The 19,619-nt window shown below is 40.6% G+C and overlaps 1 protein-coding gene across 5 annotated transcripts in view; it reads right to left on the reverse strand.

The window, feature by feature from the left end:
* The window catches only part of LOC140199398 (abl interactor 2), a 161,604-nt gene that overhangs the window by 76,707 nt on the left and 65,278 nt on the right, over nt 1-19,619 (reverse strand). For all 5 annotated transcript variants that reach the window (XM_072261425.1, XM_072261424.1, XM_072261422.1 and 2 more), the window contains exon 2: nt 8,744-8,911. In XM_072261425.1, coding sequence (XP_072117526.1) covers nt 8,744-8,911 — 168 coding nt within the window. The remainder of the gene's footprint in view (nt 1-8,743; nt 8,912-19,619) is intronic.

A 19,619-nucleotide genomic window follows, 5' to 3' on the forward strand; every position in this document is an offset into this window, starting at 1 on the left:
AAATCACATTAACAGAATTCTCTGCTTCCATTGTTCATGTGTTAAACAAGATAAAGTGTCTTAAGGCCAGAGGGCAACTGATACAGGAGCATAAAGAATAATAGGTTGTGCACGTGTAAATGATAAATGTACTTTTGACTGGAAAAATAGGCAATGAGACACAGAAAAGATCAATGGATACAAGCACAAAAATGCGCTGATGCAATAAGTAAGCATGATGTTAATTAGCAACAGCTGAGGCTCTACAGTAGGGGTGGGGAATGTTTTTTTGAGAATGTGTGCCCAAATTGGCCTTGATCTACTAAAAAAAATTGTTCTGTGTGCCATGGTAATCCTGAGCAGAGATCATTCATTAATGAATTATTAACAATAATTATGGAAGTATTAAGTAAAAAGTATAAGTCCTGAATAAACATTTCTCGGGCTTCCACCACGATCATCCCTGAAGATGATGGCAGAGTTTGTAATCGAAACGTTGGTTATAATCAATATCTGTATTCAGCTGGAAGCATGAGAAGAATTTAATCGTCAAGTACGCCAGGAAAGCACTAGATCCTTTTTCAGGATTGGTCGTGTTACTTATTTAAGCATATTCATTGTTTTACTATTAATAAAAGCATAACAGAGATGGACTGAAATAAATAAAGCATTTTAGAAAAACTTCAAAAATTATAAAAAATTAATCTTCTAAAAAGACGTTTGAAAAAATAGCATTTCTAAATAGTACTATAACTGTTTACTACCCAATAACTGATGTGTACAGGTGTACAAAGATTTCAAAACGTATCATCCAATGTAACATGTTCTCGCAACTGTCCAGCTGGCACCAAGCTGGCATGAGACGTTTTGTGTGAAAACATCTTACTGCTCTTTGCTTGTAAAACTTGATTCGCTACTCATAAGGCAAAAAAGATAATCATTATGATATGGAGTACTGTGTGTGTTCTGGTGCGAGTGGACAAAGCTTTAAGGTGGGAGAGCAATTTTTAAAGATTTCCAAGGGAGCTGTTTTTTTAAAAAGAGTGTTAGGTGCCTGGAATGTGTCAGGGGAAGTGTTGGGAGCAGATACAATAGCATTGTTTAGAAGGCATTTAGACCGGAACAGAAACAGGTACGGAATCGAGGGATAAGGATGATATGTAGGCAGATGGGATTAGTTTGGATTGGTGTCACAGTCGGTACAGCCACCATGGGCTGAGGGGCCTGGCCTGGTGCTATGTTCTATGTTCGAACATATCTTCTTACTTTCCTGGTCCTAACTGAGGATCTTCAACCCGAAACATTAACATTCCATAGATGTTGCCGGCCTTCTCTGTGCTCCCAGCATTTATTGATTGTATTTTCAACAAGGGCTTTTGATCTTTAAATAGCACTTGATTTCTTCACAAGAAAAGTAAGATCAAATGAGAAAATTATTTCTAATTCTGTCATAAATGCAGTGAAACTGAGTGTAAAAGAGATGCCACGGGATAATAAACTTAACTAAGGTTGCAAGATTAACCAAATTTACTGAGAAAACAAATTCCATTTAATTAAAAGAAATTACAGCACATGGAGACAAAGGTCTGTTTTTCTCCCCATGTAGGCTCCTACTTATTTCAGACTTACTTTTAATTGCATGTGTATTCTAGTACATGGGTGCACAGCCATTATTTTCCTCTTTCCAAGCACTCTCTAGAAGGCAATGTCGTGACAAAAATTAACTTTGATTTGTCTAACTCAGAAAAGGCAATACTCATGGCACAGAAAGCTAGAGATGCTGCTGTCAAATTATAGAAATTAAATTTCATTAAGAAAGACATTGGAAGACATTCAAACCACACTGATGACAACTAGAAACACCAGGTTCCAAATTAATAAACACAGATGTCTCTATTATTTCCAAAGAATTTGTATTTCAATTGTTCAAGACAATTTCAAATACAGATCAATGGTTAAAAGGTGGTGTTTAAGCTGAGAATTGCGTCCACAATCAAGATGACCTTTTGGTACAGTAATGAAGGAGTCCAGCACAGTCACAAGTGGCATTTTCTGGGGATTGCTTTACTGAATCACGGTAAGTATTAAAGATTCCATAGAATTGCAACAATAGAGTTGTAGTTGCCCTGGCCAATATTTATACTTCAATCAATAATGGTAAAAATCAAATTAACTGTTCATTATCCCACTGATGTTAGTGAAATCTTGCTGCACACAAACAACCTGCACATTTTTCCCCCCACGTGCCTGCAGTGACTACATTGCAGAGGTTAAGATTTCTGCAAATGTTAGTTGGCTTTTGTAATGACTAACTTCATAGGGCACAAAGCAACAGTAAGGTTGCAGGTGGTAGATCTTTCTTGCTTATGTTAAAAGCAAGGGCATACAACAGCGGAGGAAAAAGTGTTATGGCGCAGGATGTGAGAAAGAACTGGAGTAAGAGATTTCTCAAAACTATAAACACAGACAAATACAAAGAGAAAATATTGTTACTACTCAGCAGGTCAGATTGCATCTGAAAGAGGAGATTTTGCTTTTCAACATTTTCTGTTTTTATTTTAGATTTTCAGCATCTGCAATTAATTAAAAAAACGAATGCAGGCAAAGATCATTTCTGCAGTCGTAATTCAATGCAAAACATTATGCATGATACATGTAAAATTGTACAAACTCAAGGAAATTTTCCCTCCCCAAGAGAAGATGTAACTTGAAATAATAAAACATCTGAAATACATAGAAACATAGAAAACCTACAGCACAATACAGGCTCTTCGACCCACAAAGTTGTGCCGAACACGTCCCTACCTTACTACACTCACTACATCTTACTGTCAAAAAAAAGCAAATGCAAACTGTGGTGTCCCAAAGGTTGAATTAGTTTTGTTTGAAACCACCTGAGATATTTAGCTGACTTAAGATTTCTCACTGTAAGCTTTTTCTTTAAGCAATTTTTAAAAACCCATACAGCATCTTTTAATTGAGAAGGTCCCAAGTGATTTAAATGTAACAAAAAGATATAAAAAAGACTTGTAAAAATGTTTTTATGGTAACCTAAAGTATGCTTGATAAAGTAAAAGGTTTCTGAAGTACAGAAGTTTCAAAACACCAGAGAGATTTTGGACATAGAATTCCAGAAGATGGAAATGAGATGAGTTAAACTTTGGCACTGATTAAGAAAAATGCAAATGAAGGCATAATCTATTTAGAAAAAAGATGCTCACTCGACATTTAAGAATTATGCATGCCATTAAAGCATACCAATTTCACACAATTCACATATGCTTCTAGTCAGAGTACATCATTATACAAAACTGGTGACAAAGCAAATGCTGAAAGGGGTACTATTTCCTAAAAAACAATATTACTTATTTGAACTCTGCCTGATTTCAAAGCTTACAGATATTTAGAATATTAATTAAACAGTGATAGTTCCTAACCACTAGGTGACCTATCAATGGAACATTTCAGTCAAATAATGCTGAAGAAAATCTTGCACAGCTTCATATGGATTCTCCAAGTCAATGCCACAGTGAGATCCACTGATGGATATTTTAATGGACCAAGGTGTGGTGCTGAGAAACACCGAGTGGACTCACTTTGATCTAGAAATATGAACTGAATATTGATTCATAAATATTTCTGGGATCTCACCAAAAATCGTTTCATTTAAGTTGAAATAGCAAGTGCAAACCGTGGGCTGTCACTGTCAGATTCTAGGACTAGGCACCTTCAGCAGGGATTAATGAGGAATAATTTGGAGCTACAACTGCCAGTTCCTTCTCTAAACCAGGTGGCTACTGAGCTCCAGTATTTGCAAAATGTTTGCTCACTGCATCTGAAAAGGAAATCCAATGAAACATCACTAAAAGCATAGACATTAACTTTTCTATTGATCACTCAATGAGTTTAAAGCCATCACCATTGACTTAAATCAGTTTGCATAAATATAAAATCCAGCATTTTGACACACCGGGACCGAACGAGATGTACCCTAGGCTACTGTGGGAGGCGAGGGAGGAGATTGCTGAGTCTCTGGCAATGATCTTTGCATCATCAATGGAGAGAGATTCCAAAGGATTGGAGGGTTGCAGATGTTGTTCCCATCAAAGAAAGGGAGTAGAGATATCCCAGGAAATTATAGATCAGTGAGTCTTACTTCAGTGGTTGGTAAGTTGATGGAAAAGATCCTGAGAGGCAGAATTGATGAACATTTGGAAAGGCATAATATGATTAGGAATAGTCAGCATGGCTTTGCCAAAGGCAAGTCATGCCTTACGAGCCTAATTGAATTTTTTGAGGATGTGACTAAACATATTGATGAAGGTAGAGGAGTAGATGTAGTGTATATGGATTTCAGCAAGGCATTTGATAAGGTACCCATGCAAGGCTTATTGAGAAAGTAAGGAGGCATGGGATCCAAGGGAACATTGCTTTGTGGATTCAGAATTGGCTTGCCCACAGAAGGCAAAGAGTAGTTGTAGACAGGTCATATTCTGCATGGAGGTCGGTGACCAGTGGTGTGCCTCAAGAATCTGTTCTGGGACCCCTTCTCTTTGTGATTTTTATAAATGACCTGGATGAGGAAATGGAAGGATGGGTTAGTAAATGTGCTGATGACACAAAGGTTAGGGGTGTTGTGAATAGTGTGGAGGGTTGTCAGAGGTTACAGCAGGACATCGATAGAATGCAAAACTGGGCTAAGAAGTGGCAGATGAAATTCAACCCAGATAAGTGTGAGGTGGTTCATTTTGGTAGGTTAGATATGATGGCAGAATATAGTATTAATGGTAAGACTCTTGGCAGTGTTGAGGATCAGAGGGATCTTGGGGTTTTGAGTCCATAGGACACTCAAAGCAGTTACACAGGTTGACTCTGTGGTTAAGAAGGCAAACAGTGCATTGGCCTTCATCAACCGTGGGATTTAGTTTAAGAGCTGAGAGGTAATGTTACAGCAATATAGGACCCTGGTCAGACCCCACTTGGAGTACTGTGCTCTTGTCTGGTTACCTCACTATAAGAAGGATGTGGAAACTATAGAAAGGGTGTAAAGGAGATTTAAAAGGATGTTGCCTGGATTGGGGAGCATGCCTTATGAGAACAGGTTGAATGAACTCGGCCTTTTCTCCTTGGAGTGACGGAGGAGGAGAGGTGACCTGATAGAGGTGTATAAGATGATGAGAGGTAATGATCGTGTGGATAGTCAGTGGCTTTCCCCCGCAGGGCTGAAATGGCTAACACGAGAGGACAGAGTCTTAAGGTGCTTAGGAATAGGTACAGAGGAGATGTCAGGGTGTAAGTTTTTTTTACCCAGAGTGCGTGGAATGGGTTGCCAGCAACAGTGGTGGAGTCGGATACAATAGGGTCTTTTAAGACCCCTGAATATGTACATGGAGCTTAGAAAAATAGGGGGCTATGGGTAACCCTAGGTAATTTCTAAAGTAGTACATGTTCAGCACAGCATTGTCAGCCAAAGGGCCTGTATTGTGCTGTAGGTTTTCTACGTTCTATGATTTAACTAATCTTGTGTTTAGGAACTGTTTAATAGATTCATTTATACACAGATATTATGATAATTGTTTTAAGCAAGCATAAATGGCACCCCATACTCCATGGTAACATTGCTTATGCTGCAGGACTAAGATAAGAAAACTTACCCAGCACGTAGTGTGTGAAAGTAAGCTGCACAATAGACTTCACTTTTTTTTTTGCAGATGTAATTGGATTAGGAAATTTGATGAGAAAAACAGAGGGAACATTTCATGTTTTCTTGCAACAGACATATGTCTAAGAATTTGTGTTGGTTCTCAGAACAATCACATCAATCCCTTACTTTACTCAAACGTATTCTCTCATGTGTACCTGTCAACTCTACTCAGCTAACCTACTGACGTTTGGGAGGAATCAGTGCACCCAAAGGAAACCCACAGGATAACAGGAAAAACGTCAACCTGAGATGAGAAAGCTATGCAGGTCAAGGAGCTACAAGGCACTGGCACAGCCTACTGCGTCATTGTGCTTCCTATATGTTGTATCTCTGGGAGCAATTTTTTTCCCCACAACACAGAGAGAAATTTACTATTTATCTACTCCAAATATTTCCATCTAGCATAAAGTAATAGTGCAGAACCATAATGTGTCATTCTGCAGAAGGAAAGACAGCTCCCTTAAGTCTATCTAAATTCATGCCCACACTCTGGGAGATATCTTTTGTAGTCATTGTACATCTTGACAAGATACAGGAAATTAACCTCTTCAGAACCAGATAACACTGTGGGGCCACAAATAGTTTTGTAATGGGAACATTTCTGGTCTAGATGCATTGCGGTATAACACAAAGTGGAACAGTACAAGCTAACAAAGTGTTGAATAAGTGAGAAAGGACAGCCTGGCCTTGACAGAAATTTTACACAAGGCAATCTGGCAAGAACAGGACATCACAGAAAAGCCAATGTTAAATTGCAAAGCACTATGTCAAGATTACAGAGGATATTGTGGACATGTTCAAGGAACAAATGCATGGAGTTCTGCATAGGTATGTTCCATTGAGGCAGGGAAAGGATGGTAGAATTAAAGAGCCATGGTGCACAAAGTATGTAAAGAAAATCTAGTTAAGAAGAAAAGCTTACGAAAGGTTCAAGAAATTAAGTACTGTTAGAGCTCCAGAAAATTACAAGGTTGCTAGGAAGGAGCTTAAGAATGGAATTAGGAGAGCCAGAGGGGGCCATGAGAAAGCCTTGGTGAGCAGAATTAAGGAAAACCCCCAAGGCATTCTGCAAGTAAGTGAAGATCAAGAGGATGAGCCAGTTAAATGCAATAGTGGAAACGTGCATGGAGTCAGAGGAGATACTTAATGAATACTTTGCTTCAGTATTCACCAGGGAAAAAGACCTAAGCAACTGTGGGGATGACTTACAGTGGACTGAAACACTAGTGTATAGACATTAAGAAAGAGGATGTGCTGGAGCTTTTGAAAAGCATTAAGTTAGATAAGTCACTGGGACTGGGCTACATGGGAAGCAAGGGAGGAGACTGCTGAGCCTCTTGCAATGATCTTTGCATCATCAATAGGGGTTGGGGGAGTATCGGAGAATTGGAAGGTTGCAAATGTTGTTCCCTTGTTCAAGAAAGGGAGTAGAGATAACCCAGGAAATTATAGACCAGTGAGTCTGACTTCAGTGGTGGATAAATTGATGGAGAAGATCCTGAGAGGCAAAATTTATGAGCATTGGAGACATAATCTGATTAGGGATAGTCAGCATGGCTTTGTCAAGGGAAGATCGTGCCTAATGGACTTGACTGAATTCTTTGAGGAAGTAACAAATCACATTGATGACGGTAGAGCAGTGGATGTAGTGTATATGGATTTCAGTAAGGCATTTGATGAGGTACTCCACGCCAGGCTCCTTCAGAAAGTAAGGAGGCATGAGATTCAAGGAGACCTTGCTTTGTGGATCCAGAATTGGTTTGTCCACAGAAGACAAAGGGTTGTTGTAGATGATTTGTATTCTGCATGGACATCAGTGACCAGTGGTGTTCCACAGGGATGTGTTCTGGGACCCCTCCTCTTTGTGATTTTTTTAAATAACCTGGATGAAGAAGTAGAAGGGTGGGTTAGTAAGTTTGCTGATGACACAGAGGTTGGGGGTGTTGTGGATAGTCTGGAGGGTTGCAGAGGTTACACTGGGACATCGATAGGGAGAACTGGGCAGAGAAGTGGCAGATGAACTTCAACCCAGACAAGTGTGAAGTGGTTCATTTTTGTCGGTCCAATTTGAAAACAGAATATAATATAAATGGTAAGACTCTTGGCAGTGTGGAGGATCTGAGAGATCCTGGGGTCTGTGTCGATAGGGCACTCAAAGCTGCTGCGTAGGTTGACAGTGTTGTTAAGGCATATGGGTGTGTTGGCATACATCAGTTGTGGGATTGAGCTCAAGAGCGGTGAGGTAATGTTACAGCTATGCAAGACCTTGGTCAGACCCCACTTGGAGTACTGTGTTCAGTTCTGGTCACCTCACTACAGGAAGGATGTAGATACTATAGAGAGGGTGCAGAGGAAATTTACAAGGATGTTGCCTGGATTGGAGGGTGTACCTTATGAGAATAGGTTGAGCGTACTTGGCTTTTTCTCCTTGGAGCGACAGAGGATGGATGAGAGGTGACCTGATAAGAGATGTATAAGATGATAAGGGGCACTGATCGTGTGGATAGCCAAAGGCTTTTTCCCAGGGCTGAAATGGCTAACACAAGGGGGTATTAGTTTTAAGGTGCTTGGAAACAGGTAGCGAGGGGATGTCAGGGGTAAGTGTTCCACACAGAGTGGTGGGTACGTGGAATGCACTGCCAGCAGCAGCAGCAGAAGTGGATACAACAGAGCCTCTTAGATAGGTACATGGAGCTTAGAAAAATAGAGAGCTATGCGCTAGGGAAATTCTAGGCAGTCTCTAGAGCAGGTTACATGGTTGAACAACATTGTGGGCCAAAGGGCCTGTAATGTGCTGTAAATTTCTACGTTCTGTTACAACCATGCTCACACGTAAACTACGTAATTGCTATTTTGAGTTACCTAAAAACTGGAGAGAATGTACCCTACTAAGGAAGGTGAAAAGGAAAGAAAAATAAGGCTGCAAGAAAAGAGAAGATTGGGAGAAATACTCTCATAAATGGAGAAATATATTGAAGTCTAAAATAATGTTACTATTCCATCATATAAAGGTCCACCAATGAAATCAGGAGGATCATGAAAGTGAGCAAAAGAGCCTACCTGTGAAATATGGTTGATAGATGATTCCATGCGTCGGAGCTGGGATGCCTGGATGTCCAGCATCTGGAGCACATTATTCGCCAATGTGTTGATCAAGTAGGCCACACTTGCTAAGGACTGGGTTGTGTAGGCTTTGGTTTCTTCCAGAGCTCGCTGTTTATCTGCTGCCTTTAAAAAGTATTAACAGATTAATTGTGTTACACAGGTTTATAGGTTACTGGTAGTTATGTTACAATACAATAATTCCATTCCTATGAAACTTCACATTACAGTTAATCTTGTTTTAATATCAATTGTGTTGATGGGGGAAAAGGGTGTTGGAGTACAGTGTTTCAGACTTACAATAACTTACTTTTCTCCACGATTTTCAAAAATAAATGTGTTTGTTAAAGGATATTCCTTTACATGCAAAATCTGTATGTTACATTGTTTCATGGAGTATCCTTTCACGGGTCTCAATAGAAGAAACTGCTTGTCAGTTTTCAGTGGTCTCCTTGGTGAAACTAGCAGCCTGCATTCCTGAGACAATGCTAATTGATTAGTGGGCAGGTTATATGTAAACAGTTCATTTTCTGATTCTCATTTTCCGAAGTGGTCCCCTAGTTCCTTAATAAAATCATGTTATGACCAGTTTTCCCTACATAACAGCATTCCTGACTCTTTAATCACATTATATTCAAGTTACAGAAACATGTATGATAGCAGAATTATCTGTATTTCAAATACTGAAAATTAGGATATATTAAGTAGACATCGTGATTTTTAACTGATGGCAACTTTTGGAATGGGCAAGTAAAATGATTTTTCATAATACAGCAAACTCTCTCCAATGTCAACACATCCTTTCATAAATAAGGGGCCCAAACTGCTCACGATACTCCAAGTGAGGCCTAACCAGTGTCATATACAGTCTCAGCATTACATCCCTGCTTTTGTATTCTAATCCTCCTGAAATGAATGCTGACATTGCATTCACCTTCCTTACCACCAATTTAACCTGCAAAAAAACCTTTAGGCAATCATGCATGAGGACTCTAAAATCCCTTTTCCCCTTGGATATCTGAATTTTCATCCTGTTTAGAAAATAGTCTATGCTTTTAATGCTTCTACCAAAGTCATGACCATACCCTTCCTGACACTGTGGTCCATTTGCCACCTCTTTACCCACTCCCTTTCTGCAGCCTCTTTGCTTCAACACTATCTGCCCCTCCAACCACCTTTGTATCATCTGAAGATTTGGCCACAAAGCCATTAATTTCACCACCCAAATCGTTGACGTAGAACGTATAAAGAAGTGGTCGCAACACAGACCCTTGTGGAACACCACTAGTCACTGACAGCTAATCAGAAAAGGATTCCTTTATTCCCACTCTCTGCTTCCTGCCAATCGGCCAATGCTCTATTCACACTAGTATCTTTCTGTAATATCCTGTGCTCTTATCTTGTTTAGCAGCCTCATGTGCAGCACCTTGTCACAGACATTCTGAAAATCCAAGTACACAACATCCACAGATTTCATTCAGGTGTATGGACGGCAAGAGACTGAGCGGAAAAATACTGAAAGAATTAGGTCTTAAGGCGACACAAAAGAATGGATGCCTTGAAATTGTGACAGTTCAATTGTTAAATTATGGGCTAGCTAGAAAGTTAGCTTGAACAACCTTATTGGTAGGGGAGAGGGTGGGGGGGGATGAGACGGGAGAGAGGGGGAGAATTGCTTTAAAAGAAATAGATCCATACATTACAGTGTGCATTACTTCAATTTGTTCAGTGATGCCTTGGTATGTTTCTACTCCATTGATGGGACTGAACAGAGACCAATGGTTTTCAAATGGAAATGGAATCAGTATTTAAAGTGACATCACAGTGTGATTCGCTTCAGCAGAGATAGTGCATGGACCAACATACAATGGGCCTTGTGAGCTGTAAATTGGTTCTAATCTGTGTACATACATCTATTGATGCTTCTGGACACATCTTCAGTGATGTTCCTGGAATCATCGGGTGTTTCGGGTCTTTCAACAGCATACAACCTCCTCCAGGTGACCCAGCCGGGGCTGATCAGACCCCAGCTTGTGTCCAGATGGCTAGCTACTTATGACTCCATAGCTCCCCTCTTTTGAGCCACAGCCATCTTGAGGCCCTCTCTGCCGCATTGGTGGTACTGCGGATGGCTCTCCTCTTCCTCTCTCCCTCGATGCCCAAAATGCTGAAGGCTCTAACTAAAGAATGGGCTGCGAATCCCCAACAACCAACCTCCACTGGGAAACACCTCGCTCTCCAGCACTCAAAGAATAGTGCAGTTTTCAAGTAATGGTCATTTCATGAGCAGTCAGACTGACTCAATTCAAATGGTGTCAGAATGACTACATATTCTGAGGTAAAGTTGAATGTACAAGAAGAGAAATTCATAAGGTTTGCAAAGTAAATACATCCAAAAAGAGCAGAGAAAGAGATGCAAGAAAATTAATGCTTAGCATTACAGGCTGACCGCAGAAATATTTTTGTTCTTAGGGTGTGGATAACATTGCTACAACTGCCCTGCTGGCAACTTTATTTACAGCAATGGTTTTGGGAATATAGTTTTACAATTGAGTGGGTTGCAAGATTAGAGGCAACAGTGTTGCACTGGCATTCTATGAAGGTCACATCTGGTACAAAAAAACAGTGGTCAATTAATTATTTTTGATCAATCAGCAACTTTTCAAGAAATGTATATTAACCAGAGAGAGGCATAATCTGCTGTATTCATATTCACAATTTGCTGTCTTTAGTCTGAACTATTGTTATTAGTTGACAAAAGAACCATAGTACTGTTACAGGCAGACTTTAAGTTGATACAGCAGTAGAGCAATGTAAAGAAATAATTGAAATTTTCATTTTCCTTCCACCACAGAATTTACTAGAACCAAATAAAAACAAAGCACAGAAAAAGAACTGAGTGAAAAAGAATGAGGTCATTCTGGCGTTCAAACCCCTCACTTTGCTTCTGTGCAGAGGAAAAGTACTTGACTTTGCAGATATTGCTTTGCAGTTGCAAAAGATAGGGAGTTTGAATCAGATAATGTCAACAATAATGTTAGAATGGGTTAGAGATGGTAAAGAACAAGCCTAATTTAGCCAAGTAATTTATTCAAAGTAATCTAAATTAACCAATCATAATCTAGCATACCTAAATTATCCTATATGCTTCAAGGCACTGCTGATATAGTTTTACACTGATGCAGTGATACAGTCAACACACACACTTGCTGAGGGAATGAATTTATTTCTTACATCCTTCACATACAAGAGGAGTAAAAATCTTTGTTACGTCTCCAACTAAATGTACAATGTGCAATCATAGTAATTTATAATAAATAGAACAGTCAATGTAACATAGAAATACACTCAAATTAGTGTGAGTTAATCAGTTTGATAGCCTGGTGGAAGAAGCTGTCCCAGATCTTGTTGGTCCTGGCTTTTATGTTGCGGTACCGTTTTCCGGATGGTAACAGCCGGAGTAGATTGTGATTGGTGTGACTCGGGTCCCAAATGATCCTTCGGGCAAATGTCCCAAATAGTGAGAAGTTCACATCTACAGATGCACTGGGCTGTCCGCACCACTCTCTGCAGAGTCATGCGTTTGAGGGAAGTACAGTTCCTGTACCAGGCAGTGATGCAGCCAGTCAGGATGCTCTCAATTGTGCCCCTGTAGGAAGTTCTTAGGATGATGAGAGGCACTGACCATGTGGATAGCCAGAGGCTTTTCCCCCAGGGCTGAAATGGTTAACACAAGGGGGCATAGTTTTAAGGTGCTTGGATAGAAACCATAGAAAAACTACAGCACAGAAACAGGCCTTTTGGCCCTTCTTGGCTGTGCCGAACCATTTTCTGCCTAGTCCCAATGACCTGCACACGGACCATATCCCTCCATACACCTCCCATCCATGTATCTGTCCAATTTATTCTTAAATGTTAAAAAAGAACCCGCATTTACCACCTCGTCTGGCAGCTCATTCCATACTCCCACCACTCTCTGTGTGAAGAAGCCCCCACCCAACGTTCCCTTTAAACTTTTCCCCCTTCACCCTTAACCCATGTCCTATGTTTTTTTTCTCCCCTTGCTTCAGTGGAAAAAGCCTGCTTGCATTCACTCTATCTATACCCATCATAATTTTATATACCTCGATCAAATCTCCCCTCATTCTTCTACGCTCCAGGGAATAAAGTCCTATCTTTCCTATATTCAATCTTTCTCTGTAACTGAGTTTCTCAAGTCCCGGCAACATCCTTGTAAACCTTCTCTGCACTCTTTCAACCTTATTTATATCGTTCCTATAATTGGGTGACCAAAACTGAACACAATACTCCAGATTCGGCCTCACCAATGCCTTATACAACCTCATCATAACATTCCAGCTCTTATACTCAATACTTTGATTAATAAAGGCCAATGTACCAAAAGCTCTCTTTACGACCCTATCTACCTGTGACGCCACTTTTAGGGAATTTTGTATCTGTATTCCCAGATCCCTCTGTTCTACTGCACTCCTCAGTGCATTACCATTTACCCTGTATGTTCTACCTTGGTTTGTCCTTCCAAAGTGCAATACCTCACACTTGTCTGTATTAAACTCCATCTGCCATTTTTCAGCCCATTTTTCCAGATGGTCCAAATCCCTCTGCAAGCTTTGAAAACCTTCCTCACTGTCCACTACACCTCCAATCAGTAAATTTGCTGATCCAATTTATCATATTATCATCCAGATCATTGATATAGATGACAAATAACAATGGACCCAGCACTGATCCCTGTGGCACACCACTAGTCACAGGCCTCCACTCTGAGAAGCAATCCTCGACTACCACTCTTTGGCTTCTTCCATTGAGCCAATATCTAATCCAATTTACCACCTCTCAATGTATACCTAGCGAATGAATTTTCCTAACTAACCTCCCATGCGAGACCTTGTCAAAGGCCTTACTGAAGTCCATGTAGACAATATCCACTGCCTTCCCTTCATCCACTTTCCTGGTAACCTCTTCGAAAAACTCCAACAGATTGGTCAAACATGACCTACCACGCACAAAGCCAAGTTGACTCTCCCTAATAAGTCCGTCTATCCAAATGCTTGTAGATTCTGTCTCTTAGTACTCCCCCCAATAACTTACCCACTACCGACGTCAAACTTACCGGCCTATAATTTCCTGGATTACTTTTCGATCCTTTTTTAAACAAGGGAACAACATGAGCTATTCTCCAATCCTCCGGCACCTCACCCATAGACACCTTCATTTTAAATATTTCTGCCAGGGCCCCTGCAATTTCAACACTAGTCTCCTTCAAGGTCCGAGGGAATAGCCTATCAGGTCCTAGGGATTTATCCACTTTAATTTGCCTCAAGATAGCAAACACCTCCTCCTTTTCAATCTGTACAGTTTCCATGATCTCACTACGTTTCCCTTAATTCCATAGTCTTCATGCCAGTTTCCTTACTGACGCAAAAAACCCATTTAAGATCTCCCCCATTTCTTTTGGTTCTGCACATAGCCGACCACTCTGATCTTCAAGAGGACCAATTTTATCCCTTACAATCCTTTTACTCTTAATATACCAGTAAAAGCTCTTTGGATTATCCTTCACTTTGACTCCCAAGGCAACCTCATGTCTTCTTTCAGCCCTCCTGATTTTCTTCTTAAGTATTTTCTTGCACTTTTTATACTCAAGCACCTTATTTACTCCCTGTTTCCTATACATGTCATACAACTATCTCTTCTTCTTTATCAGAGTTGCAATATCCCTTGATGTAGCAACAAGGGAGACATCAGAGGTAAGCTTTTCACACAGAGAGTGGTGGGTGCATGGAATGCACTGCCAGCAAAGGTGGTAGAGGCAGGTACAATAGGGTCTTTTAAGAGACTCTTAGATACGTACATGGAACTTAGAAAAATAGAGGGCTATGCAGTAGCGAAATTTCAGGCAGTTTCTAGGGTAGGTTACATGGTCGGCACAACATTGTGGGCTGAAGGGCCTGTAATATACTGTAGATTTCTACATTTCTATTTCAAAACTGTTACAACCCAGTAACATTTGAGTATATAAAATGTTGATTTGGTTCACTACCCTTTGAAGTTGAACCTGAAACCAGGGTATATGCATATCCTTGCCAAAAAAATTAGTTAACTAACCAAGAGGCCAATATTCAACATATCATTGTCTCTGTTTGTTTTCTTGCAACCCTCCCATTGACATCAGAGTTCAGTTGTACAGCATTGCCAGCTGGAAGAGTAACTGCACCTGGCTTTCATCTGCCCCCCTCTCAATTTTGGTTTGTCTTGCAGGTTGACATTTTACATGGAATCCTATTGGGAGCTCAGTGTGAAGGGATGCACAGTAAGAATTCTTGAGCAGAGTGATTGTGAATCATCCATATATTTTAAACCAAAGCAAATGAGCTGTGCAATGTAATGATTATCACATCTGCCTGAGGCACAAATTGAAAACTGACCTTCAAGAGATAATTATATATGATAGTTTCATCTCTTTGCTATCTCCCCACATGCTCTATCCTCCACACACTTGTGGGGTGGGAAATCTAAATGTACAAATGCATGACAGTGGTGGAATTATTCACACCGTCACTGACTTTTATGACAAATCCTCTGATTCTTTAATTATATACTGCACAAAGATGCTCGAAGGTAGATTAGGAGAGTTGCAACTGCAACTTGCATACTTTTATGCACTGAGTTGCTGTACATGATTGGCTTGATTAGATAGTTTTATTAATGAGCCGGTGTTTAGATGTACCTAATAAAGTGGCCACTGAGTATAGCATTGCATTTACAGAGAAAGTACAGTGTTGGTAGACCATGTTACTCACTGAGCATGGGGGTAAGCCATCAAAATTCAGTACAAACTGGAATTCAGCAACAGCTCAAAGGTTAGTGAATGATGGAAGGTTGTGGACCAAGACAATATGAGGATAGTTTTGTTTAGAGTTAACAAAGGCAGCTGAAAGTTAGGTTCAAACCAGTGTACACATAAGAAAATAAATAATAATAAGTAAATATATAAGCAATAAGTATCAAAAACCTGAGATGAAGAGATCATGAAAGTGAGCTCAAAGGTTGTAGAAGCATTTCAGTGATGGGGCAAGTGAGGTAGACTGAAGTTATCTCCTTCGGTTCAAGAGTCTGATAGTTGAGGGGTAATCACTGTTTCTGAACCTGGTGGTGAGAGTCTTGAGCAGGGGTCCCCAACCTTTTTTGCACCGCGGACCGGTTTAATGTTGACAATTATCTTGCGGACCAGCTAACTGGGGGGGGGGGGGGAGGGGGGGGTGTTCAAGTAGGGTTAAACTCACCTCAACAAGTCTTTTACAGTTAGGGTTGCCAACTTTCTCAATCCCAAATAAGGGACAAAAGAAGCAGTCAAATCCCGGGATACTTTACCCCAAAATAGACTACCATGACTATGCAGCCTTGCGCCGGCACCTGTGTGCGCATGCGCGTACGTGCCGATTGTTTTCCCCACAAATCAGTTTTGCCTTCATCTTCCTGACTATACTGTACATACATTATTTCTACTTTATATAGGCTGTGTATTTATCATATCATTCCCACTTTTACTATATGTTAGTGTTGTTTATCTTTGGTTTTATGTTATTTGGTATGATTTGGTAGGTTATTTTTTGGGTCTGGCAACGCTTAAAAATTTTTCCCATATAAATTAATGGTGATTGTTTCTTCGCTTCACGCCACTTCAGCACGAAAGGTTTCATAGGAATGCTCTACCTTAGCAGGGTAAATACAGGACAAGGGCGGTGCCGTATGGGACAAACCAATTTAGCCCAATATACGGGATGTCCCGGCAAATACGGGACAGTTGGCAACCCTATGTTCAAATTCAACAGTGCATGACAGGGAATGAGGAAAGGTGCAGCTGACTCATATCTCGTTTCCTCACGGTCCGGTAGCGCATGCTTTGTGGCCTGGTGGTTGGGGACTGCTGGTCTTGAGGCTCCTGCACCACCTTCCTGATGAAAGCGGCAAGAAGAGAGCATGTCCTGGGCAGTGGTGTTCCTGATTATGGATGCTGCTTTCCTGTAACAATGCTTAATGTACATGTGCCCAAAGGTGGGGAGAGCTTTACCCGTGATGGACTGGGCCATATCCACTACTTTTTGTAGGATTTTCTATTCAAGGGTATTGGTATTTCCATACCAGGCTGTGATACAGCCAGTCAATATACTTTCCACCACAATCTATAGAAGTTTGTCGAAGTTTTAAAAATGCAGAAACTTCTCAAATTTCGAAGAAAGTAGATGCACTGATGTGTTATCTTCATGATGCCACTTACGTGCTGGGCCCAGTACAGATCCTCTGAAATAACATCAAGGAATTTACTGTTGCTGACCTTCTCTCCCTCTGATCCCCTGATGAGGACTGGCTCAGAGACCTTTGGTTTCCTCCACCTAAAGTCAAATGTCAGCTCCTTGGACTTTCTGACATTGAGTCAGAGGCTGTTGTGGCACCACTCAGCAAGATTTTCAATTTCCCTCCTCTTTGTGGATTCATCTCCATCTTTGATTTGGTCTACGACAGTGGTGTCATCAGCAAACTTAAATATGGCTTTGTAGCTGTGCTTAACCACACAGTCGTAAGTGTACAGCGAGTAGAGCAGGGGGCTCATCATAGAGCCTTTGGTGCATATGTGCTGATGGAGATTGTGGAGGAGATGTTGCTGCCAATCTGAGTTGACTGAGGTTTGCAAGTGAGGAAAAAGAGGATCCATGTCACAAGGAGGTACTGAGGCCAAGGTCTTGAAGCTTATTGATTAGCTTTGACAGGATGATAGTATTGAATGCGGAACTGTAGTTGATAAAGAGCATCCTGATGTATGCACCTTTGCTGTCCAGATGTTCCAGGGTTAAGTGAAGAATCAATGAGATGACATCAGCTATGGATCTGTCGTGCCGGTCGGTAAATTGGAGCAGATCCATGTCACTTCTCAGGCAGGAGTTGATATGTTTCATCAACCTCTCAAAGCACTTCATCACAGTGGATGTACAGTGGCATGCTAAAGTTAGAGCACCCCGGTCAAAATTTCTGATACTGTGAATAGCTAAGCAAGTAAAAGATGAACTGATTTCCAAAAGACATAAAGTTACAGATGACACGTTTCTTTAATATTTTAAGCTAGAAAACTTTTTTATTTCCATCTTTTACAGTTTCAAATTAACAAAAAAGGAGAAGGGCCCAAAGCAGAAGTATGGGCACCCTGCATGGTCAGTACTTAGTAACACCCCCTTGGCAAGTATCACAGCTTGTAAGCACTTTCTGTAGCCAGCTAAGAGTCTTTCAATTCTTGTTTGGGGGATTTTCGCCCATTCTTCTTTGCAAAAGGCTTCTAGTTCTGTGAGATTCTCGGGCCATCTTGCATGTACTGATCTTTTGAGGTCTATCTAGATTTTCCATGATGCTTAGGTCAGGGGACTGTCCATGGCAAAATCTTCAGCTTGTGCCTCTTGAGGTAGTCCACTGTGGATTTTGAGGTGTATTTAGGATCATTATCCTGTTGTAGAAGCTATCCTCTTTTCATCTTCAGCTTTTTTACAGACTGTGATGTTTGCTTCCAGAATTTGCTGGTATTTAATTGAATTCATTCTTCCCTCTACCAGTAAATGTTCCCCGTGCCACTGGCTGCAACACAAGCCCAAAGCATGATCGATCCAACCCCGTGCTAAACAGTTGGAGAGGTGTTCTTTTCATGAAATTCTGCACTCTTTTTCCTCCAAACATACTTTTGCTCATTGCGGCCAAAAAGTTCTATTTTAACTTCAGCAGTCCACAGGACTTGTTTCCAAAATGCATCAGGCTTATTTAGATGCTCCTTTGAACCTTTTGAATGGAACAGAGATTTTGACCAGGGGCGCCCAAACTTTTGCATGCCACTGTACCTCCGCTAACTCTTCCAGCTCTACGCACGTTTCCTCTCTCACTTCTGATTGGTCCTATTCTCACATGACCTAGTTTTCTGAACCTTTCATAAGCTTTTCTTTTCTTAACTAGATTTTCTACATACTTTGTACACCATGGTTCTTTTACCCTACCATCCTTTCCCTTGAACAATTTCTCTCGAACCAATCGGATAAATGAAATTGATCTGGGACATCACACTGTAACTATTCCTTATATCATTAGTTGCTACATCAGGATTTGCCAAACAGGTTTACATAGAAAAAACTTTGGAATGGGAAACACAGGAATCGCCAGATCCTACAATATGGAGCACAAACAGGTGGTTGGAACTTCACATATTTTGTCTGACCCACTGGAAGATTTCAGTGGGTCAGATAGAATCTATGGCAGAAAAAGGACAGATAGCAGTTCCAATTGAGACCCTTTACCTGGACTAGATGTCTGGGTTCTAATTCATAGATGTCTGGGTTCTAATTCACTTTTCCAACTGGCTTCACCTCATTGATCCAACGAGACCAGTTTCCACAGCTGCAATTCTGTAACGTCCCTTTCCCTCTGCAACTATTGTTTAAAGTCTGATGGAAGAAAATTCCTATAGAAGTGCATGATAAACATAAAACCTCAAACAGCTCACAGAAATTTTGTCCCTTATCAAAAGCATCCATAAGGTCCGTGAAGATGCTGGATATCTGTGAAGGATTAAAGAATCTATAGAACTTTTTTGTGGTCTATTTTGCATCCTCAGGATGACTCTAAAGAACAAAATGGAGTCTGTTGTGACTGTAGGAAATGAGAGTAGCCACCATACATCATTATGAAGCTCAGTGTGCACCCTAGGTTTATCTAAGTTTGACTTTGACGCTGCATGTTAATTGCATTTCAGATTCAGGTTAATTTATTGCCATATGTA

This window comes from Mobula birostris, chromosome 6 (assembly GCF_030028105.1).
Source record: "Mobula birostris isolate sMobBir1 chromosome 6, sMobBir1.hap1, whole genome shotgun sequence".
NCBI lineage: Eukaryota > Metazoa > Chordata > Chondrichthyes > Myliobatiformes > Myliobatidae > Mobula > Mobula birostris.